Raw genomic sequence first — 17,957 nt, 5'->3', positions numbered from 1 at the left:
TTACTATTATTTGTGTAGTCATCTTGTTGCTCACTGTGTTTTAGCCATGACAAAGTGGTTTCAAACTGTGTGGAAAGTAGTGCTGAAGTCAGAGTTAACACAAAAAATGAGCCGTCCCCATGGCTTTTGTAAAAGTCTCAGAAATAGCTCAGAATGCACAACTATTAGTATAAAACAAGGTGGATTTGTACATTATGGCTTGACTACACGTGTTAACATGAGTTGTCTCTGAATGTGTTCACTCCCGCTTGGCCCCACAATGGAAATAGACTGCCAATCTTTGATAAGCTAAAGAAATGGAAACTCTGTTTTTTAGTTTGATGATCTCATCTGCAACAGATATTCAACAAGAGAGCAACATCCTCACACTGCCAATCTCTTTGTAGAGATTATGATGCTCTCATTCCAAGAAACAAAATTTTGAGGCATCCCTGCTCAGCTTTTCAGCGACTCTGAGCTCCTCCCAGGTGACGGAGCTCCTCACCCTATCTCTAAGGGAGCGCCCTGCCACCCTGCGGAGGAAACTCACTTCAGTTGCTTGTATCCAGGACCTCGTTCTTTTTGGTCTTTTCGGAAACCAAAGATGATAAAAAAAAATTATGTCTTCATTGAAATGAAGTATAGGCCCACATGTGTTTTGGAAGAAGACACCAACCTCATAATGTAAGTTAATCAGGAAATGTAATGTGATTCAGTCTCAGAATTTGACAAGGGGTAGGATTAGGCATCTCAACATCTCAACAACACTGTGTGTGTACTTCAAGTATGTGTGCACGAGCTGTGCTTGCATGGGTATGTTCAATTTAAACTCAATTGCAGGGCCAGGGATTGAACTACAGACCTTCTGATGTGGACAACTGCTCTACCTCCTAAGCCACAGCTGCCCACAATCCCTACTAAGGGAACTACAGTGCCGCAGTGATTGTCAGACAATATCAGTAGATAATAACCCCTGTGCTTGGTCTGTGTGTGTGTGTCTGTTTGCCTGTCTGTCTGTCTGCAGGTATTGTATTTTGGTGCAACAGAAGGAGAAATGGGAGGAGCATGAGGGGCGTGGTCAGAAAGAGAGGGAGGAACTAAACCAGCAGATCCATAAGAATCAGCTATTACAACAAGAGAATCTGCAGCTTAAGACAGAAGTTGACAGGTATTGTATTTTCACGCGCAGTCACAATGTCACACAATGTAGATGGTTGGCAGATTTTTCCGGGCCAGCACTGATTACAGAGAGCCAACATAGGCATGCCTGCAGTAACAATGAAACTCTTAATGTCAAAATTTAGAATAACCAGTGGTGGAATGTAACAAAGTACATTTGCTGAAGTATTGTACCTAAGTACAATTTACTTATTTCCATGTGCTGCTTTATACAACACTGATTCCAAAAAAGTTGGGACGCTGTGTAAAACCTAAATTAAAAACCATGCAGACATTTACAAATGAACTGTGGTTAGCAACAATGTTTAGAACCATTAATAATGAAATAAGAATATAGTCGTGTCATAAATTTTTGAAAATATACGATATGGAATTATATTCATAGTTTAGACGCTATGTTTACGGGTTTATGAAGTGTTCCCAAGCCCACGTAGTAATATCCTTTACACAGTCATGTGTTTCACAAAGTGAAAAAAAACCTCATCATGTCATTGCTTGTGAATGATTTAGCCTTTCCAGGATGCCTCTTTCATACCCAATCATGATACTATCACCTGTTACCAATGAACCTCTTTACCTGTGAAATGTTCCAAAGAGGTGTTTTTGGAGCATTCCACAACTCTCCCAGTCTTTTGTTGCCCTACTTGTTTGAAATATGTTGCTGGCTCTAAATTCAGAATAAGTATGTATTTACAAAAATCAGTCAAGTTGATGAGGTAAAAAATTAAATATATTGTCTTTGTACTGTTTTCAGTTGAGTATATGTCAAAAAGGATTAGAGAATTATCACATTCTGTTGTCACATTCTGACTCCTAGGCCATTCACTGCTCAACTGGGCATGCTTGTCATCATAGAAATAGATCATAAGATCGCAATGTTTATTGGAACTTCATGACTATCTGCTTCAAAACACACATTTGCTCACTCACTGGAACAGTTCTAGTCTCTGTACCCGTCTGTGGAACAGTGGCCTTCAGTGTTGATAGGCTATTGCTCATTACTTATAACCATAATCAGATAGTGTTGTGAGCAGGACATAGAGCAGTGCTCACAGACAGAGGCGGCAGCATCAGAGTCAAAGTAGGGAATTTTTAAATTAATTTATTTTAACAGCAGTCAGATCATTGGTTGACTCCTAAAGTGTAGCCATAGTGTGGTTCAGGTCAGAGGCATAACTTGGCAGCACAGTTAGCTACTGATTTTAAAACCACCTGAGTTAATCATTTGACTTTTCTCTTATAGGTATTCTTACCCTTCTTTCTGACTTCTTCTGTTTCCCTCTTTAGATTGGCAGAGAGCCAGTCACAGCAGTCGGAGCAAAGTGAGGGGCTCCAGCAGCGCATAAATGAACTCAAGCGCTCATTAAGCACCACCCAGCTGGAAGCGAGTCGATGGATGGCACGATACGATACACTCATGGAGCAACACCAGGGCCTGGATCTAACTATGACCAAACTAGACAACCACTGTGAGGTAAACGGGACCTTTCATTTGTTTTCCATTAGGCAATGGGGAGAAATAAGTGACAATTATTTTTTTGTTTGTCTTTCATGTCTCCAGCTTTCTGTTTGGAGAATGAATCTCACCATCTCTTTGTTACTTTCCTGACCTGGCTCCTGTGTGTGTGTGCACGTGTGTGTGTGTTTAGCTGTTGAGTCGACTGAAAGGGAATCTGGAAGAGGAGAACCACCACCTCCTGAGTCAGATCAATCTGCTGAGTCAGCAGAACCACTCTCTGCTCGAGAGGAGCATGGAGAGCAAAGAGCTGTATCACCAGGAACAGAAACTATACATGTAACTGTATACAACAGTACACCTGCAATACAAACTACACATGTAGCTGCACACCATAAAAGACTTATGTAGGTTATACCACTAGTAACACAAACTATACATGTACTGCATAGAGCAAACACCACCATGAAAATTTGGTTGCTTTTAAAATGCTATAAATACTCATATGTTGAAAAGTGTTAATGCAAAGAAGATTCATAAAGATAAGATAACAAATGACAACGTCCATCTGTGTTTCTTTCCATTTGTATCTCTTTATGCAGTGATAAGCTGAACGCTCTTCGTCGTCAGAAAGAGAAACTAGAGGAGAAGATCATGGACCAGTACAAGTTCTACGACCCCACACCTAAAAAGTGCTGCTTTTATCAAAGCTTTTAATCGTCTTTTTACAGAAAATATGAAATAGTTATGTCTAATGTCGCAGTATCATCACAATATAACTGCTAAATGTATTTAAGATATTGATGTTTGATATACTTTATGACAGATACACTGTAAATGTTGTGTGTTCTCAGGAGGAGTCAGTGGTCTGGAGCTAAAGCTTTAGCAAAACTGATTAAACCCCGAAAGGAAAACAGCAGGGAGAGAGGAGCTGACCAAGACAAGGAAGGAGGCAAAGAGAGAGAACGAGCAAAGAGTGCCCCAGACATCCCACTACCTGCCCCACCTCCCCTCCTCCCCCCTGAAATGCCACACCAACTTTCCCAGCGGATGGCACGTGACACGCAGGACAGCGCCAACGCCCACAGCAGTATTAATAGCCACACCACCAGCCCCAGCCTGGGACCCCAGAGTCCAGCACTCACGCCCATCAGTCAAGGTACAGATTAATCCGACATAACAGAGCCCCTCTTCATATAGCATTAATTACCATGAAGTGTCTTTCAATAGGTAATTTTCATCTCAGGACCCTGAGAGTTTCACCCTGTCAAAGACACATTTACAAGTTAAGAAAGATATTTTTAATGACATCAGAGGAGAAAGTAATGTCAGTGGTTTCCTGGCATATGGTAGTGGTAGTTAAGTGTTTTATTATGAAATGGACATAGAGCATTTAACAAATATATCCAGTAGAAAACCATAAAGCTGATGGAGCATGGTGAGTTGAATCAAGTTCACCTCGCTACCTGGGTGCTGTTGACCACCCTATAACTGACTGACTGGCAGCTGTTTCACGTTTCTGTTTCTCACATCTATCTAACAGCCACTGTATGTGTTCTCTGCTGTGTTTCCACATTAATCTGGCTCTGCTCCTACAGTAGAAATACTAACAGTACATGGAGGTATTATTAAAGGTTTCTACGGCATTCTTTCCAAACTTTGATATTTTTAAGAATGTGTGGGACAGTTCTGATGTACACTTTCAGCTGTTTCCTGATACTTAAATCAAGTTGACATAAGTATCTGTATTGCCTATCATTGAGATTCAATTGTAGTTTCACCATTTGCGGTAGGCGTGATAAATTTTTTAGGAAAGTGTTACGTGTGTGTGTGTGTGTGTGTGTACACACACACACACACACACACACACACACATATATATATATATATATATATAAGAAACAAGATAAAACTATATTATGCTACACAAAATTCCATCCATCCATCTATCCATTAGCTATACCTGCTTATCCTTTGAAGGGTCATGGTGGGGCTGGAACTGATTTCAGCTGACAGTGGGTGAGAGGTGAGGTACACCCTAGACGAGTCAGTAGGCAGTCACAGGGCTGACACATGGAGACAGATGGAGACAGAAAGCCATTCATGCTCACATTCTCACCTATGATTATCGCTAGTTAACCTCACCCGCATGTCTTTGGACTTTTGGAGGACCCGGAGCATCCACAGACAATCCACACAGACAAGGGGAGAAAGTGGCTTTTATGTCAAGGGTGCCTGTTCAAATTAACATCATAAACAGGGAAAATCACTCTTGTTATTGAACGCCGTAAAAATCATAAATATCGAAAGTAGACATGTGCCAATATCAACTTTGCATGCTTTGATCATAGCAGACACAAATATCCCAAAATTATCTCAATATTCAGCTTTTTCAACTTTTTTTTGAAATACTACTATTACTTCACTAAAGGTTAAGTACAATAAAATTTCTTTATATCCTGCTTATATTGGATTTGATCAAGCCTAACATGAAAAGTGAGTCATATCTCAGCGTTTTTGGACGTTGATACAAAAGCAATGAAATACCATAAACGTGAGCAGGCTGGTTGTTGAATATTTAGGGCAGTTGACTGGGAATTGCAAAGTGCAGTATAATTCAAAACATATTGTGAACCACTGTACACTGTGGTTACCTGATGCTTACTTTTAATTATCTATGGAAGAAGTCAGAAAGAAGGGTAAGAATACCTATAAGAGAAAAGTCAAATGATTAACTCAGGTGGTTTTAAAATCAGTAGCTAACTGTGCCTAAGTTATGCCTCTGACCTGAACCACACTATGGCTACACTTTAGGACTCAATCAATTATCTGACTGCTGATAAAATAAATTAATTTAAAAATTCCCTACTTTGGCTCTGATGCAGCCACCTCTGTCTGTGAGCACTGCTCTATGTTCTGCTCACGACACTATCTGATAGTTTAACTGTCCTTATAAGAGAACTGGTTTCTAATGCATGGCCCAAAACTGTGTTCACGTTTTATTTCTATGGGTTTTCTTTTTTATTGCTCTACTCTTAAAGGGATTCTATTCATTCCTGAGCTCAATTCACTCATAGTTCAACAAGTGGATCAACTTGCATGTGTAAATTGTCATAATCAGCTTATTGATAGGTTGAAAGATGAATAATAAATCAGTGGCTCTACTATACAGCTACGTTTGCCTTGTTTGTCTGCATAAATAACTCTTCAACATAGGCCAGAGTCATGCCAATTTGTATCTGCCATTTCTTGTCCACTGAGCTTGCTTGAAATTCAGAGTGAATTGAGGTCAGTCTTGAGTCTAATGCATGGATTCTGCTTGGCAGTGGATTTCTGTTTTCTTGTTTTATTCTGGTGGATTTTCTTGCATGGTATCATATTAACTTTCCAACGTTTTTTAATCACTGTCATTGTGTCATCAGTTTCTTTACATTTCTCCATCTCTCCCTCCCATCTCTCTCTATTCTCTCCTTCTCAGTACCCCCCACCCCAAAACGCTTCAGTTTCCTACGCAGTAAAAGTCAAGACAAGCTCCTCTCCCCACCCTCCTCCTCCCGTCCCTCCCTCTCTCTCACCAGAAGACTGCGATTCTGGTCTTCCACTGACATCACAGCTGATGGTGTCACTAACCAGCCAATGTCAGCCAATGGAGTGTTCTAAAACCCTTCTCATCGTCTTCATCATCATCATCTTCACTGCCACCTCATTATCAGATAGTTCAACACTTATCATTGTGACACGCACATATCACACATTTACACTGCCTACACTTCATAACACTAAGGCAGGCACAATTGCACAGTCCTCAAGCATACAATTAACATACAAAACAAACACAAACAGGGGCATGTTGCTGTTGCTGTTGTGATCCAGCCAGTTACTAGTAAGTAGTATGTGCAGAGATGGTTTATATGTGTGAGTGCGTGCGCGCGCACATGCTCATTTCAAAGTATGCCAGGCTTGTCCGCATATACAATATCTGCATGTCCTTGAAGAGCTGTTCATGTTTGATTAGTAGCTGTAAGAAAAATATTTGTGTATGAGTATGTCTCTGTAAGGCTTAATTTCTCTTTTAAGAACAGATCTCATTTCTGTCTGTTCTGAGCTGTGACTTGCGTGAAGATATATCTAACTTCACACAGCTTTGCTGCAGTTTTCTTTTTGTTCAGTCAGCAGTGATAGCTCACCACAGCAACCATACTTATCATCTACCTCCTCCAACTCTCTCTCTTCAACTCTCTCTCCAACTTTGCCTTGCCTATTTGCTTTAACCTTTGGTGTGTCCACCATCTACCTGAAATATGAGCTTTTCAAGCAACAATAGCCTATATAAGCTTTTAAACACCAGTGTTTTACGTTAATATCAGCATCTTTACAGGACCAGTGTGCAGGATTTAGTGGCATCTAGCGGTGAGGATGCAGATTGTAACCAACTGAATACCTCTCCCCTCACCCTTCCCTTTCTAAGCGTGTAGGAGAACCCAGGTTGGCTGCTAAAAATGTGAAAGGCCCTCTCTAGAGCAGTGTTTGTCCTTTCTGGGCTACTGCTGAAACATGATGGCGCAACATGGCAGAAACCATGGCAGGGGAACCACTCCCCACTCCCATTTTCAAGTGATCATGAATATTATATTCCATTTCTGCCAATGGATCCCCCTAAATCCTACATTCTGTACATTTAAAGCTGAACTGGCTAAGATAAATATTAGGACACCATGTTGGCTTAAAGGGAGACTTTTAAAGAAGAAATGACATTGTCTTTCGCCTAGAAATGAAACATTGAATTCATAAGAAGTAAAACACATCCTTATTAAATTCATTACACTCAGGGGTTTTTGTCTTAAAGCCTTACTTTGATATCACCTGATAGATTAGCATTAGTATTCGCATAAATATAGCAGTATAGTTGACTTTGCTCAGTCAGTTAACTAATTTTGACTTTTTGCTACTGTTAAACTGCATTGTAGTGTGTCCCAGATAAACATTTCAATTACTTAATCACAAAAGTAAAAGAAGAAGTAAACGCATCAAGACTTTTGTCATTACCTCCTTGTGCTCCCATGCCATTTGATCTCAGTCTGGTCACCTAATAATGATGTGGTCAACTATTTATTTTTTCAATGTGCTATTACACTGTAACTTCCAATTGTGGCCACAGAGTTGGTTGTTGCATAGTCTCAATTTTAATTAGGGAAAGAGTAACTCATTCACAATAACTGGTGCACATAACCCCATTTTGTCAAAATTGTCATTCAGATGAATTCTGAGACTATTTAACTGGTACCTGCTGTTGCTACTTGCGGCCATCAACACGTAAAACTGCATATTCCAGTGTTCAGTTTTATTCATTTATTGTGTGGCTCAGATTTTTTCCTGGGTTCTGGATAAACATTTGGACTATCACTTGATTTTAAAAGCTCTATTTTTATGATGGCACATGGCAGGACTTTGCCTCAGTGAAACTATGTCTTTGTTGGGTGTATCCATGTTCACACCTGTGAATGTGGTATGTAGATGAGTGACATCATTAGATGTGACTGGGACGCACAGTGAGAGTTGTAGAGGCCACTGCATCCTTTACATGTCAGTGACCCCTCTTTCTTGAAATTGATGAGAAGTATCCAGTCACAATGTTTGATTAGAATCAGATACATTCACTGAATAATAAATGATTTGTAAGCTTCCAGCATGCCTGGATCAATGACCAGCTTCCTAATGTCTTGCTCAGCTTTCTTGCTACTCCATGTTATGCACAAAACACATCTTGTGGTCATACTATGGCATTTAAGGCCAGAGTGGTTCTGTTACAGCATTCTGATTGATTGGCAGGTTTGACTGACAGGAGCCGGGGTGTTTATCGTAATAGTACTCCAGGAGGCAGCAGTGAGAGTATCAATGGAGAAGATGGACAAGGTAATTTATACATTAATGATGATAACAGTCAATGAAAATGTGATTCCAGCTGTGATTCCAAATTAAACTGAGGTTTAAGGTGTTGTCATTTTCACATACAGTTTTTAATTCACTTTTCATTTAGTTGACAAAATTGTAACCTGGTAGGTCTCAGTGCAGATTTAGTGTTGTCTAGCTGTTTGGTCTTCCTTGCTTGAAAACCTAAATTGAATCACATATGTGACTTTTGAAAAAGGAAGCAATAGAGAAAGAGGGAGACAGGCCTTTGACAAATATTTGAGTTTTTCATTAATGTTTGAACGTTCAAGGTAAAAGGAGACATTACGAGTTTATATTAAATTCACTGGCAAAGTTTGATACCCTTGATCAGAATACCTGTTAATATCTGAGTGAGTAAAAGAGCATAAGAGCATAAAGTTTATGATAACACAGCTCTTTTATATTTTAAGCAAGAGTACATTTTTTTATTTTTATATTTAAGAGTTTAAAAGTAAGACCAAAGGAAAAGGGCCAGACGCAAATGTTTTGGCACCCTGCATAGTCAGTTCTTAGTAACACCCCTATGGCAAGTATCAACAGGTTGTAAACACTGTATGTTGCCAGTTAAGTCTTTCAGTTCTTGTTTTAGAGATTTTGCCCATTCTTCCTGCAAAAAAGCTTCTGGTTCTGTGAGATTACTGGACCATCTTGCAAGCACTGCTCTTTTGAGGTCTATACACATATTTTCTATGATGCTTAGGTCAGGGGACTGTGAGGGCCATGGCAAAAGCCATTTTCATTCAGAGTCCTAGGCAGCTGCTTAAAGGATCTCATTGCTGCTGATTGTTGGGACAAGGTTTGAGGAGTTCGAGATTTTAAATTAGCATCACCTGGCCTTTCCTAACGACTGTGATCAAGCCATAGTATCAAGCTAATTAATTAATGTCAGAGACCTTTGTAAAACTTGTGAGAGCTCAACTCTCTGGGGTGCCTAAACTTTTGTATGGTGCTCTTTTCTGCACTAATCTTGTGTAAAATGTTGAAGAGGATTTTTCATCTTCAACTTTATGACTTTTGGAGATTGGTTCATCTTCTACTGACTTAGCTATTCACAGTAACAGAAATTTTGACCAGGGGTGCCCAAACCTTTGCATGCATGATGATCAACACATCAGCGCAGATGTAGTATAATAGATTAAAGATTGGCAGCTTTTCAGTATAATACAAATGAATAATTTTGCAGTAAGACATTGATTTGCTCCTGGCAAAATAACCTCTTTGAGTTTCCTGCCCCAGGTCAGACCCTTAAAGCTCTAAGTTTCACACTGAGCCACCAGGCATCCTCATTGGGCATAACCAACAACTCCAGCTCCAGACTGGGACAAGGCCACAGCCACAGGACCAGAGGTGAGCCAGGTTATTAATACATAAGACCTTATTCAGTAAACAGCAAGAGCATGAGTGTATTTATGATGGTGCATAAACAATTTCAGGCCTATTATTTGATGAAGAGTCTCACCACAACACCTCTGACTCCATGTTTGGTCACAATGGCAACATGGGAGTCCGCCCAGGGTCGGCGGACTTCAGCCACAACACCTCCACCTCCAACTCACCCGTCAACTGCAGAGGTACACACACATTTTAACAGCTAACTCTTAAAGCAATGAATTGATATACATTTAGCTATTATCGCTCACTGATGATCAATAATAGACTGAAATGACTGTATATGTACAGTTCATATGGTGTTCTGTTTTAAAAACCCTGGTGTAATCAGGTGATACCTGATCTCTGTCAGTAATAAGGGTATTATTTTTTGTCCATCTTAGACCGTCAGACTCACTCAGCCAGCCTCTCTAGTGATGATGTCACAGGTCTCAACCAATCACAGCAGACTTTGTCACGTAGTTCCACCCTTCCATACGACCACACACCCCAGAGGGCCCAACCACAGCGTGGAGTCGGGATTAGGACTAAGACCCGCCCATCCTCTCCTGGAAGTGAGATGGTAACGCTGGAGGAGTTTCTACAAGAGAGCAACACACAGTCACCTCTGATGGTAATATATATATAAAAACATTGCTTTCGATGATACTATATGTATATGTGTGTGTGTGTGTGTATAGATATACATGTGTATATAGATAATTGATAATTTAATTTACTAATCTTAATAAACTAACCTCAAGACTACAGACTTTCATTAACTTCAGATAATTTCATAACACTTCAGACAGCCACTTGGAACACTGATCTAACTATCTTTCCCTCAACTGACTTCTTGATAGAAATAAATAAAAAAATATTTTTGCCATGACGATCAATACAAACCTGCAGCTAATCCAATATAAAGTTATTCACAGAACACATATTACCCAATAAAAATTTACAATATGTGACTGCCAAACACACACACTTGTTCATAATGCACAGTAGGCACAACAGATAATTATTTTCATGCACTCTGGGCCTGCCAACCGGTAAATTCATTCTGGGACTCCAACAAAAAAACTCTCCCAACATCTTAGATTGCAGAATCCACATCCCCACAGCTTTGTCTGCTAGGAGATACTGCAGTCATCAGTTTACCAAACAAATACAAGAATAGCCTACTCATTACTCTAACTGTCGCCAAGAAAACAATTCTCCTAAACTGGAAATCAAAACACTCAATAAGCATTAACCATTTGACAAATCTTTCTTCAGAATACTTATCTATGGAAAAAATTCTGCCAACAATAATAATAAATTCTAAATTTTTATGGAAAGATGAACACCATTTTTGTCCTTGATAGGGCTGGACCAATACTGGGGGACCTCTTCACGCGTATATATGGGTGTATGTACGTATGTACGTATGTATGTATGTACGTATGTACGTATGTATGTATGTATGTATGTGATTTGGAATAATGAGGATGCTAATGCAACATTGGTTGGTGGTCTGTGTCTGGTTGACCCAATTGTGGGGTGTGCGGTGAGGCAGGTAAGGGTGTAGCAACTGCTCGCCTGGGGCATGGTGCCCACTGGGCCCTATGGCCTCTCCTGCTGCTGATCATCAACAGCTGCGGGAACTGTTGGGCAGAGAGATCTCCAGCCTGGGGATCAGTGCTTGGCCCACCGCTCCATCCTCCTGCATGGGTGACTCTGACGATGGAGGGTTGGCACCTGGGCTCTGGTTGGTTTTGTGTCTTGGGTCAGTGGTGCCTGCACCCATGCCTCGCCTGGTGTGTCTATGCCCGGGTGGGTCAGACAGTGACCCCTAGTCAGTCATCTACCAGAGTCATGGGTTTCTCTCTCTCTCTCTCTCTCTCTCTCTCCCTCTCTTCAGTTTAATGCTCCTTTGCTATACTGTCCTTTAGTTCTCTTTCTTTCACTCTTCACACTTACTCACAAAGTGCATAGGAGGAAGATAAAAGTAATAATAATGAAATAAGAATGTAGTTGTCATAGATTTTTGAAAATATATGATATGGAACTAGATACACAGTTTAGATGCTGTGTTTGTGCAGTTTGGGACGCTGTGTATAAAGTTAGTGAAATATGAATGCAAACCTTTGCAAACTGTCTTTACCAACAACAGTTTTATGAAGTGTTCCCGAGTCCATGTAGTATCATACCTTGTACAATCATCATTTGTTTGACAAAGAGGTGAACCTCGCCCTATGCTTCTGAATGACTGAGCTCTCTGAGGATGCCCCTTTCATACCAATGTTATCATAAAATGTAATTTTATAGATTTGCCAGTCAAGTCCATGATCAAAGGCAGACAGACTCCTTCCTTGCTGTCCCGAGTGTGAGATGGCAAGAAAGAACCCAGAGCAGGAGTTGTTAGATTAAACAAATTGCCTTCTACTACAGCAGTTGCTATAACAGACTGAAACCTAATGTTATTTGGTGAGCACAGAAAGCTATACCTCCCATTAAAAAAACTAAAAGTGTGGCAGCGGGGCTACTTACACCATTGTAACTTGGTTTTCTCAAGAATCCAAAAAATCGCCAACTTGCTTTTCTAAAGTCTTTTTTTTTTCCCAACTTTCTAGTTGTAATAAGCACTCAATCCTCTCTGTCCTGCTGTAATTACAGACATGTCAGAGCTGGTTGCGACCACTGAACTTGCTCATGAATTTGGCCCTTCTGGCGAGCCGTGATGTTTAGCCTGCAGAATCTTATGTCTTTTGGGAAATTCTATTTATTAAACATAAACAATGATATTAGATCAGACGTTCCAGTTTCTATTGTGTCCACAGGCTCTATACGCCTAAATTAAGAAGAGATTAAAATTAAGAAATGAACTTTATTTAAATTGCCTTTAATTATTAGCCCAAATTACCCCAAATCCTTTTACACACTGAAAACCCGAGGCCAGGTAGTGTCATCCAGCATACAAGCATTAGTCTATGGGAACTTGAAGGTGACAGGGTGTATATACTACATAAAGGACAGGAGTAGCTCAAATGGACTTTTTAGTGAAAAGAGCAGGGGCATGCCACCATCACATGGCATATGTCTGTTATCAATACATGCTGGTGAGCAGTGGTGTGTGCCAGTGGAACATGAGTGACATGCTGTTGATGTGCCACATGTCATTATCCACTTTTCAGTGTCACTGAAGATAATCATTGTTAGCTGAACCCTATAAAAACAAAACTTCCCTCATTTATTCTCTCTATTTTTTCCCCTTTCTTTAGGTGTCTACAGGAAGCAGGGAGGACTTGATGACAGACTATTTCACCAGAAGTCCCGCCCCATCTGCGCCAGCTGGCAGAGACCAGGTGACTCCAACCAGCTATGTCACTCCCACAGTACAGTCATCCAACCAGAGGCCAGGTCAGAGCGTCAAGCCCTCGCCCCGCCAGCCTGTAGTCCAATCCCCTGCCTCAGGCCAGCCAGTCACCCAGAGAAACGGTCAATCACTGAGCAGGGCTTTCAGCCTGGCCTCAGCTGATTTGCTCCGTGCCAATGGACCAGATAGTTTCCGTGGAAAAGAAGGCCAGTCAGATGTGGTTGTTCGTAGACACGGAGGAGAGGCTAGAGAACGGCCTCTCTCTGCTCGCCTGGCTGGTCCGACCAATCAGCACGGAGACGACAGCTTCCTAAACCTGCCTCTTCACCATTCATCCTCTCTCAATCTGCAAACAGAGAGGCACGCAGAGAGAGAAAGAGAAAGAGGCAGGACTGCTGTCTCTCGGAATGGCCCCTCCTCGTCCTCCCCCTACCACCACCGTGGAGAAGTTGCCATGGTAACCCCCGTTAGGCCTGTTCCCACCGCACGGCCCAATGAAGCCTCTGAGTCTGGGGAGGTGTCAAGGGAGGGGTGGTCAGGTGACTCCTCCCACTTAAAGAAAGAAAGTGAGAGAGAGAGGTGTGGCTCTGTTGAATGCACGAAAAGCACACCGGCCTCCCCTGACCCCAATAATGACCCCCAGACTGTGTGGTATGAGTACGGCTGTGTGTAAACACTGCAACTGGAGCTTTATGGGCTGTGTCCAAAGCCTCAGACACAAGTAACTGTTCTCTGGACTGTGCTCTTTGTATTTTGGATAAATACAACAAAACAGCAAATACAAATTGGAAATCAGTCAAAATCCTTGAAAGTAAAGTCAAACATAAAAACATCTCTGCATAAAGGATTCAGTTTGTATTTTCTGGGACAAACATTTGTAAGTGGGCAAACAAACTTGATTCCAGACACCACCTGCCAGTATGAGCTCAGGAGCTCCCAGGGATTTCAACAACTGGATACACAAACAATCACATTTCAGTCAATCACACCTCAGCTACTGGAGTCAGCTGAATCTCTCTGAAGCAGATACAACATAGATTTGAGCTCAATCAGTGATGGTCTTTTTAAGGATTAAACTTGAACATCAGGGGCCACCAAAAAAAAATCTTAGTTTTAAATTGTGTTACTACTACTGGGTGTTTGAAAAGTTAATTTTGGATGTTTTGATCCAGATGTTTATTTTTGTGCTAATTTGAACTCTTGCAGAAGTAGAGATGGAAGCTGAGATGTCTGAAGTCTGAGAATCCATAACACTCAAAGCCTGCAGGAGCAGAGTTAGTACTAACTGTATAGAATACTAAGGATGGGCTCAGTCTATGAGCTGGAACTCTTTGACTACTGACTGACCCACTGTCTGGCCCTGCTAATCTAAACCTGGATGCCACCAATTTTGTAAACCTGTACAACAGGAATTAGCTATCACTGAGAGGGATGTTCAAACTAAAGGTGACTGGAAGCACCAGAGCAACTGAATGTATCAGAGTTCTCCTCTCCTCTGTTATCTCGAACAAACACTGGCAAAGAAGAGAGAGGAGGGAAGGGAACAGAGGAATAAAGGCAAAGACAACTGAAGCACATGAAGGAGAAAGGGGTGTAGTGGATGAGAATAGCTGGAGGGATGCTGAGAAAGAGCGGTGGACAGATATAGTGACGGGAGGACGGATAGATAAACAGGACAGAGATGGAGGGACTCCTCCCAGTTAAATTACAGTCTTTCTCCCTCCATCTTTAGATTCTGTCCCAGCATGCAACACTCTGACACTTTACTGGAAATGTTGCTTGGCTCAAGCCAACACTAGTTTCACAAAAACACAGACATACACACACATCTATATAATGATATATACAGACACAGAGGCATTGTCCTTGAGGGGGCTGGTTGTGGCTTTGCTAACCATCGAGCTGGACTTGGTTCACACACACATGGACACACACACAGCACTTAGTAAACCACTGTGTTTTGGTAGGGTGTACTGCTGCATGCTAAGTTAGCCAGACAGTTGTAAGTACTGCAAGAGAAAGAGAGAAAGATTCAGGCACCCAGTGTGATCTGGATAGTTAACAGTTTGCATGTAATGAATTAGACTTGGCAAAGATTTGAGCTTTATGAGTGAACTGAATACATCAGTAGCTTGTTGCACCAGCTAAACCTTAAGCTTATGCTTAAGCTAAAAGTTCTGTCTTAAGTTATGATGAAAAGTGCACACTAAATGATACGTTGAAAGTAGTTACATTAGTGACTAGTTGTGTTTATATTTGGTTGCACCACACAGACGTTCATCTTAACTATTCTGGTGTAAAATCCAAACTAACCGAAATAATTTTACTTCCTGTTGCCAGTCAGTGAAATGCACTGTTCTAAATGCAGTATTTATTATCGTGTTGCCTCTCTTCACAACTCGTCTTCGAACAGTTTGCTACATAATAGCAAACAGAGTAACTAAAAAACTAAAACAGCTAACGCTAATCATCAAACAAAAACAAAAATGTATGTAACAAAGCATTATGATTGGGTTCTAACTATACAACCTTAATCTACAGCTAGTGCAGAATAACAACCATGGCATCATGTGTTGAAATCACAAATTCTATCATAGGGTAATATGACGGTACCCCATTATTGGGCAAATGAAGTTATAACATTATAACAAACACAAAATAATAGTCTACACTGGGAAGCTGTCACCTATCAACAAATTTGATACCTGACAAATTTAAGACTTTATAACATTGATCATCATGTGCAGAATCCAGTGTTGCCATAAATCGGTCCAGCTCATTGATATGCTACATTGTCTGTTATACAGCATGAGATACTACCACTCTAAAATGGTATTACAAAAATCTGTGACCAGATTTCAGCCTCTAGTACTGGAGAATCGTAGACAATGTTTAGTCGTTCACACTGTCGCATTTAACATAATGTGTTTAAATCAAACACAGATGCTCAGAGGAAGAGGAGGATGAAGAGGTGAGACAAAAATGAATGAAAGTACCCCTTGGAAGCAGACAGTGATGTTAATGAACAAAGAATCTCATGACAGTGATGCCATTTGTCTGACCCTTTGTGTGCTGTTGTTTGAACTACAAACCTGTATTTGCTGCATTATTAATGACTAACAGCAAAGGCATTCCTAAGCACTAGAATGATGATGAGGAGGAGGAAGATGTAACACTGGAGTAGTGAAAATGAAGATTTGACTGGAATCCATCCACTCACCTTTTGAAAAAACATCAATATGCAATGAGCTAAATTATTCTACCTATAACATTTGTACATGTCATTAGTTTTGTAAACTGGTCAAATATTTGAAGACTTTACCTTGAAAATGTTTGTTGATACCAAAATCCCCAATCCAAATCAATTCCTGTAAACTTGTAAAAAGTCTTAATTCCACTATGAAACACTATAAATATTTGTAGATTGTTTAAAAATACATTAAAAATGATAGTAGTGAGATCATGTCAGCAGATGAAGTGATATGATGTGAAACACTGTAGGTTGATGCTGTCAGTAGTGTTGCAGCCTGCCTGTTTACCTGTGAGAAGAGAAAATATTAGATTCCCAGAAACAATTTTTATTTTTTTGTGACACCATCACACACTCTTGTGCATGTGTCTCACATTATTACTGTCATTGGCTTTCTGAAAAGTGTGTCTGTCAATCGTGTGTCTTGTCCCATTATTTGCATCCTAATAAAAACAGTAATGGGAAATTGTCCCTATTGGTCAACTGCTCAGTGTTGAGAAAAACAACACCAAAATCATCAGCCTGACTGATACTTCAGGCTCAGTGGACCAACAGGCCAATTTCCCTAAAACCTGCTGTCCTCTGTCTGTGGGTCTCAGCACCATTGTGCAACATACTGAATAAAAAGATGAATAAAAAGGACAGTAAACAGCTGCAGTATAATGCAGCGTCACGAGAGAGAAGTGAAAGCAGTAGTTAAAGTCGATCTGACGTCAATGACATTTCCTGCTGTAACTGGAATAACCGCCACTATCGTTCACCTTATGACTTGCTGAATGATATGTTGTGATGTAGCTGCTGTTAAAAGGCTACTAGTGTGATTAAATAGAAAATGAGGTTGATGTTATAACATCGAAAAGCTTTTTGGTAATAAAGATTTATAAACTTGATGCTCCTACTTTATTGTGTCAGCTGGTGTATTAACTGAGTGTCTTTCTATTAGGACAGGTGTTTTTCATAAATGCGAACTGACATCTTCATAAACAGAGCTTAAATGCTACATTAGCAAGCCACTAGGTCTTTTTCTCAAAAGAAAGTGTTATTGGTGTTCATATTCCTTTAAAGATGGCTTCATTCTATTCAAGTGTCCTAGTAAACAAGGGTGACAGTGAGCCACCATGTACAGCACAATACTGGGACCCTTGATTAAAAGTGATTTTTATTTATTTATTTATTTATTTATTTATTTATTTAACCAAAAGTGCCAAAAATTCACTGACACTAGGGTCTGAAATGTGAACATTTGCAGGGGTTTTTATGTCTTCTGTTACTTAACAACTTAACAACTACTTAACAAGCATAAACACATTACCTTGGGCTCTGAAAAAGTATGATGGTATTTTTTATTTTATTTTATTTTTTATAATACTTTAAATTTCTGTAAAATGAAGCCTGATATTGCAGGAATTATG

General features: G+C 40.3%; 1 protein-coding gene across 3 annotated transcripts in view; it reads left to right on the top strand.

Moving 5' to 3' along the window:
- ccdc88c (coiled-coil domain containing 88C) overlaps nt 1-17,424 on the top strand; it is a 54,824-nt gene extending 37,400 nt beyond the window's left edge. For 2 of the 3 annotated variants that reach the window (XM_076748779.1, XM_076748778.1), the window contains exons 22-31: nt 1,004-1,147; nt 2,446-2,632; nt 2,808-2,953; nt 3,217-3,306; nt 3,469-3,773; nt 8,444-8,527; nt 9,803-9,913; nt 10,000-10,137; nt 10,339-10,568; nt 13,201-17,424. In XM_076748779.1, coding sequence (XP_076604894.1) covers nt 1,004-1,147; nt 2,446-2,632; nt 2,808-2,953; nt 3,217-3,306; nt 3,469-3,773; nt 8,444-8,527; nt 9,803-9,913; nt 10,000-10,137; nt 10,339-10,568; nt 13,201-13,968 — 2,203 coding nt within the window. In that variant the 3' untranslated portion in view covers nt 13,969-17,424. Of the gene's footprint in view, nt 1-1,003; nt 1,148-2,445; nt 2,633-2,807; nt 2,954-3,216; nt 3,307-3,468; nt 3,774-6,092; nt 6,476-8,443; nt 8,528-9,802; nt 9,914-9,999; nt 10,138-10,338; nt 10,569-13,200 lie in introns of those variants that run through there. The other variant, XM_076748780.1, reaches the window with a different exon arrangement.
- Nucleotides 17,425-17,957: the final 533 nt, after the last annotated feature.

This window comes from Chaetodon auriga, chromosome 14, assembly GCF_051107435.1.
Source record: "Chaetodon auriga isolate fChaAug3 chromosome 14, fChaAug3.hap1, whole genome shotgun sequence".
NCBI lineage: Eukaryota > Metazoa > Chordata > Actinopteri > Chaetodontiformes > Chaetodontidae > Chaetodon > Chaetodon auriga.
This window is presented reverse-complemented; position numbering and strand designations above follow the sequence as displayed.